This window comes from Drosophila grimshawi, unplaced genomic scaffold, assembly GCF_018153295.1.
Source record: "Drosophila grimshawi isolate 15287-2541.00 unplaced genomic scaffold, ASM1815329v1 contig_848, whole genome shotgun sequence".
Classification (NCBI taxonomy): domain Eukaryota; kingdom Metazoa; phylum Arthropoda; class Insecta; order Diptera; family Drosophilidae; genus Drosophila; species Drosophila grimshawi.
The window spans coordinates 4,396,970-4,403,941 of NW_025063692.1; the positions used below are offsets into that span (position 1 = coordinate 4,396,970).

The 6,972-nt window shown below is 39.0% G+C and overlaps 1 protein-coding gene across 1 annotated transcript in view; it reads right to left on the reverse strand.

Moving 5' to 3' along the window:
• The window catches only part of LOC6566217 (tyramine beta-hydroxylase), a 36,361-nt gene extending 29,605 nt beyond the window's left edge, over positions 1–6,756 (reverse strand). Inside the window, 1 exon segment of the mRNA XM_032738800.1 lies at positions 6,594–6,756. Within this exon segment, the coding sequence (XP_032594691.1) occupies positions 6,594–6,651 (58 nt within the window). The 5' untranslated portion in view covers positions 6,652–6,756.
• Positions 6,757–6,972: the final 216 nt, after the last annotated feature.

The window sequence follows — 6,972 nt, forward strand, 5'->3', positions numbered from 1 at the left end:
AAAAAACGAAAGTGGCAACAAAATGAAGCTAAGAAACTACACAACACAAGTTGGAAGGCAATTTTCGAGGCAGCTCGCTACTAGATGCCCTGTAATCAGAAAGCTGTTCAAGCTCAACAGGAAAATATGCTTTTGATAACTAAATCTGATCGATAAGACATAGATTTATATATAGATATAAAATGCTATATTTTAACAAATGTCCATTTTATGGCTATCGGAAATCGATTTCAATCGAGTTATCGATAACATACAATGAATATAATGCAATATTCCAAATTTTCTACTCTCTAGCGCTTACAGTCTCTGAGTTCGTCTAGTTTAATTTGCGATTTTGATCAAGAATATATATATAAATATTATATATTATATGCCTTATAAGTTCGCAGCTGATTCCTGCTACTTCCGTCGAATACTTTTACACACAATACTTTCATTGCAACATTTTTCAGCCATTTTTCATTTTCATTTGCAGTTTTCTAGTTTCTAGTTGTCTAGTAAAACAGTAAATGCTCTTCATATAAAACTGAAACAATTCTTAATATGATTTTGTCAACAAATTTTTCTTACAATTCTTTTATTTATTTAAATGTTAAATACCCCCAAGCTGCAGAGCTGCACAGCTCCACAGCTGCAGAGCTGCAGAGCTGCACTCTTATCTTTTTGTCCAGTTATCCAGTTATCCAGTTATGCAGTTAAAATTGCCATCATAATCAAATGAAATTTGATGCAAAGAAATAAAGACAAAAAAGCGATTTGGGTTTTCATCTCAATTTCGGTTGTTTGGGAAAATAAATGAATTCCAGTTACGGCAACTGTTCAATCAACCGTAAATCTTTGGCAACAGTCTCAGCTGTCACACAGCGCCCAACGGGGGAGGGGTAAAGGTAGGGGTAGGGGTAGTGTACGAAGAACGTACATACCTTCACCCCATCCCCTCTGTCGCGGCAACGAACTTTAACGGGGATTTGCGCCAAAACCAGCTTAGCGTCAGTCCAAACAAAAACCATTTTGCAAACAACAAAAACAACAACAACAATTAAGACTGCTATCGTCGAACAAAGGAATGCTCGACCAGATGATGCCCTGCATCGAACATGTTCGATCAAATCAATGGAGCGCAATCGGCAGTTAATCGGTCTTCGTACAAGTTCGCCACACGAATCGGACTCGGGTTGGGGTTCGAGATCGGTGTCGGTGTTTATCGCAGCGCTGCAGTGCAGTACAAAGTCTTCGTGTGACTTCGTGTCTCTTGTGTGCATGTGTGTATGCGTGTGTGTGTGGTGTGTGCTAACGTTCGCTCTGTGCTAAACAGCCAATCAGCACGCGAACACAGGCCGATCATACAAAAATTAAGAGTACATGTTCGGGCACATCTCTCTGCTATATTTGTAAGCATATGCGATGTTTGTCAAGAAGTCAAATGGAGATGGCAAAACGGACTCGTTTACTCATGTTTATTTGTATATTGACATGCCTGTGGCACACTTTGGCTACAGGGTATGACAAGTAGAAGTAAGAAGAATTGACGCAGGTCATGCAGCGCACAACAACTGCAGCTGGGCACACTGAAACAACAACAGCAGCAACAAAAGAAGAAGAAAGAGAACAAAACTAAAGCATAAACAAAGGCTGGACACAAAAAAGCTTGACTCGACAGCTAAACGCGCTCGTAAAGCTTTCAATTAAAATTAATACAAATTTACGCGAATTAAATAAACACAGCAACAAGCGACAACAGCAGCAACAACAACAACAACACCAAGCGACAAACGGCAGCAGCTAAAACACAGGTGAATGGGTGGGCGTAGTTAGGCGTGGCAAAACGTTAAGGTATAAAGAATGTATAATAAACATGTAAAACGTGTGGCGGAAATCGACTGAATGAGTGAATGAGTGAATGACTGAATGAGTGAATGACTGAATGAGTGAATGATGAGTGAAGCACATCTGCCTACGAGGCCAATAAGAGGGTTAGCTTTTAACTTGGCTCACAACGCACAAGGTGACCCAATGCCAGCTCATTATATAACAGTACATACATATATATATATATATATCAAGAATATATATATATATATACATAACTGCACATGTGTCTTAAGCCGAAATGAATTTGGGTTCCGGTTTCGTTTACGGAATTTAAAATATTTGCTACTTACTAAAAATGGCTAACGGTTAAACGGGGCTAAAAATTGGCTTAAAAACACAGCTAGAAAGTTTTGACCAATATAGAATATCAGTTGTGCTTCCGATTGTAGTTTAATTTGAAATTAGCCAGTTGATAATTTGTATTTTTCAAATAACTAAACATAATTCACTCGATTTACTCGATTTATATGATTTCTATAGACTCAAGCAGTAATCGTTGATAAATTAATTTTAAAGCTATATTTGTGCAATCTGTAAACTAGCCACAACAAGTCAATTATCAAAACTCTCAATTTATATATGGAAATAACGAAATCCCATTCCGAAAACGATCTTGTATAATATATTTATTTGTGTTAAAAATAAAGCAAAACTTTCAAACATTAATTGTAGACGAGAATTCAGAGGAGAAAAATTCAAACGTCTTCAAACGAGGCAGCCACAAAACGGGGCCCACTCTGCGAACTGCAGAATCGGGGATTAGCTCGTGAAATAACCACCAAAGAACTGAAGGATGTGAAGCTGATGACCAAGGCTCGTGTGGATACACCCTGGAAGAAGCAGCCGCTGAGCACAACAAATGGGGCAGCAAAACAAAGCTGCGCGTCGCTTTGACCAAGCCCAATGTGTCTCCAGCTCCAGTTGCAGTTGCAGTTGCAGTTGCAGTTGCAGTTACAGTTGCAGTTGCAGTCAGGAAGGAGAGTAACGCTGCGCTTCAGCTGAGAGAGAGGCAACTGTTGACTTGGCCAGGCTGCCAAAGTTGCGCCCACTGCCAAATTGAGGGCCATTTTCAACAAGCATCAGTCAAACAAGTTCCATTATTTATTTTATTATTTATTATTTCCATTTAAAAGAGTTAAAAATAAGCAAAATGAATGATAATTGAATTAATAATTACGAAATTCAAACCAAGCAGGTTCAATTAGAGGAGCACGCACAATAATTTTAAATACTTGGCTGTCCCCCTCCCCCTCCCCATACCCATCCCCCACACACCCCCATCCAATTTCCATCAAATACTTGCAACAATTGAAAATTATTGATTTGAATACAGAATACAGAATACGAGTGTTTTAATTGATATTTAAAATGCATTCGTGCAACTTTTAATGGCCAATCGCAGTAAGGACACTTAACAATATATTATGCTATAAATATATATATATATATATATATATACATCTGCATATATAACTAAATGGGTATATTAACATGACCAGCGGGTGAACTCAATTAATTGAATTGTTTGCCGCGCCCCCCTCAAATATAAACAGAGACACACAGCTCGCCACAGCTAGCTAGCTAACCAGTCAGTGGAGTGGGTAGAGGGGAGGGGGTATGTGTGGGTGTGGGTGTGGGTATTGGTGTGGGGAGACAGCCAGAATAAACAAAAGCCAAGTTAAGCCAGGGCAATCGACGATGCACACAGCGAAAAATCGCAGACAACAGAAAGCAACTTGCTGGCAAGCAGCTTAATAAGAGAACAACGAACAGCGTGCCCGACTAGACGAATACCCTGTTGGCCTGTAACTACAATTAATAAATAAGAATACATTTTATAACAAGTTAATTGCTAGAATGTAATTGTTATGAGTCAAAACAACGTTTTTTCCATTTTTGTGTGTTAAACAACAATCGATAAATATCGATTTTGTGCGCATTTTTTTAAAAATCAATATGTATCGATTGTAAATTCAGATAACGTGACTGTAAATGCCCCTCTACCAAACTCGAAAAAGTTACTGGTAATTAAATTAAACTTACATTTGTACAGCAAATGCAATGACTTCAAATATAATTCCTGGCTTGACGTGGTCAAGTACCTTCAAGTACCTTACCAGTACCACGCCATACCATGCAAAACTCCAAAGTTACCAGAATGCAAAATAGACATCCATTAAGACTTAACTATACCCCACAAATCATCTCAAAGATACCACAAGAAACTGTCTGGTTTAACTCTGAATACCAACTCAATCAATCAGATAATAGATAAAGATGTCTCAATTTAGACAAGATAAAGCTAACTGCTTAATTACAATTGTTTCTGATTTTTTATTGATTTTTCATTAGAAAATATATAAGTGCATGAACGAAATGTGTTTCATGGAATGAAGGGTATAAGCCAAAGAAAAAGCAGGCTGAAACGCTCGACTCGAAAGAGTTCGACTAGGAGAAACATGCTTGGCTTAAAACTAGGCTTTAAGTAAACAACATCAATGTTTCTTAACCAATCCTAAAGCAATTTGTACAGTTAATCAATAATGTGTCAGTGTAGATGATTTATCAAGTGAACGACACATCGATTTGTATCGATAATTATCGATAAAATGAAATACACTTTTATTTCAAATGACTTGAAGTCTCCAGCTGTTATATAGGCTTGTTCAAACATCGAATCGACTTCTGATCAAGAGTATATATACCTTATGGGTACGAAGATGCTTCCTTCTGCTTTTTACATACTCAAGCACAACTTTATTATACCCCTGAACCCCGAATAGGGGTGTTCAGGGTATACTAGGAAAAAAGAAGAACAAGAAAATGAACCACTAAAACAGTCAAATAAAAGTGAAAGTGGCAAAAGCAACAGCAAAAGCAAAAACGAATAGCGAAAAGCGAAAAGCAACGAAGCGTTTGTGATTTTGATTTAGACGTTGAACAGTTTGGCCATGTTTATTGTGTGTATAGAGCACTTTGGCTGACATGACAGATACAACTACAAATACAAAAAATACCACAAATACTTCAAGGAGTACCGACGAGTAGACACTAATCAGACGAATTCTTTCTCAACTGGTGGCCAGAATCGGCCATCGACACTATTAAATTTTTTAATGGCGTCGCGTAAATATATATATATATATATGGAGCGATAATATATAGATATATATATAGATTATTCAGTCGATTTGTGCGTGGCAAGTTTAGGGCGGGATGCCATCAATAAATCAGCAATGAATTTTGATGGCTTGAATACATTGAATATATTCGAAAACTTGTTGAATTATATTTGTTTAGTTTACATGCAAGCCACATGTAGTTATCGATAAAATATCGATTAAGAAGACATGTTTGTTTTGTGTGTAAATAATAATAAATATATAAAGTTGTGAATTATCACAGTTGTCGAGCACAGCTATCAATCGAGTACTATCGATATATTATCGATAATACAACGTGTTTACATTAACAATCAAGTTGACGCTTTAGCTTGATATGTGCATAGTTATCGATAAATCGACGATGCACTGTGAACTGAACTTGTTGGAAAATGGGAATTGTTGCTGTTGCTGTTGACGTTGCTCGTGCAAATGCCACATGTGTATATAGATCTATGACCAAATAATCCACACACACACGCACACACACAGACACACACCTGGCAGTGATTTGGTTTTGCTTGCTTTTTGAAGGCGAAGGAAGGACACATTTGTAGGTTATATTGATTTTTAATACGCGTCTTTGTTGGCAAGCGTCGCGAACCAAGCCGGAGCCAACTGCCAACTACTTGCAGCTTGCTCAGCTCCTTCAGAGTGTGGGCGTGCCTCTGTGTGTGCCTCTGTGGGAGTGTATTTTTAATGCTTGTTAAAAGAATGAGAAAGATACAAACAAACAAGCAAACGTGTCACAAACACAGGAAAACGCACCCACACCCAAACCAACTCACACACACACACACACAGAAAGAGAGAGACCCATCGAGTTGCGATAACTTAATGCCACACGCATGCCTCTGCATATTAGATTGTCAAATGCGGCGTATGCGTTACTCTTGCCTGCCTACGTCGCTATAAATGAGTGAACGAATGAATGCACAGAGCAGAGAGTTCAATACAAACTTGTGATCGGGCGCTGCTTTAAAGAGATCGCCCAATGCACCAGTTGAAGAGCGAGCGCAAGCTGTGTGTATTCATTTGGCTTCTGCTTTAAAGAGATTGTAAAGTGTAAGAAAGAGCGCAAAATATGACTTGCAAGCAAAACGACAGAGCAACGCTTGGATTGCTCGCCAAGCGACCGTCCTCGAGACTAAGCAGTGTTTAATTACTGCAAGAAAGAGAGAGAGAAAGTTGAATTCAAGTTTGCGCTCTGGCGGTGCTTTAAAGAGAGCGAGCGCATTGTGGATGTTGCAATCAAAGAGTTGTGTATTGAATTGGCGCTCCGCTTTAAGGATATCGCTCTTAAGCTTGCAGTTAAAGAGAGGAGCAGCAGACAACGCTTTGTTTGCTCTGGGAGATGAGCAGCAGAGTTACTCTTTCACTCACTCTCTCTCTCTCTCTCTTATGATCTAGCTAACTATAAAGTAGAGTTAAGTAAAAAATTTACGAGCAAATATTGGCATCACTGTATGGTGTTGCAGACGAAGAGAGGCGAGCTCTCTGAGCTTTCTCTTTGTGTTCTCTTAATGTCTGGCATTTGGAGGCATTGTCGCTTGTACTTACGATTTGCATAGGCGATCCGCGGACGCATCAGCATCGTCAGCAGCAGCAGCAATAACATTGCATTAACAGGCACCAGCTGCCTTGATGTAAATGCTTCGATTGGTGCTTGTTGTTTATGTAGTTGTTGTTGCTGCGACTGCGACTGCTGCTGCTGTTGCTTCTCCTGCTGCTGTTTCTTCTTCTTCTCCCTATGTTGTTGTTGGCGTCGTCGTTGTTCTTGTTGCTGGTCGACGTCAGCCATTTGGCGTTTGCCTGGCGGATGATTACAGATTTTCAGCTCCGGCATTTTCTCTTCTTTCTCTTTTCTTTTTGTTGTTTTGTTTTGTCTTTTTTTTTGGACTCAACGGCTTATCGTTTAACGGTTTAAAGCGCCGGTTTA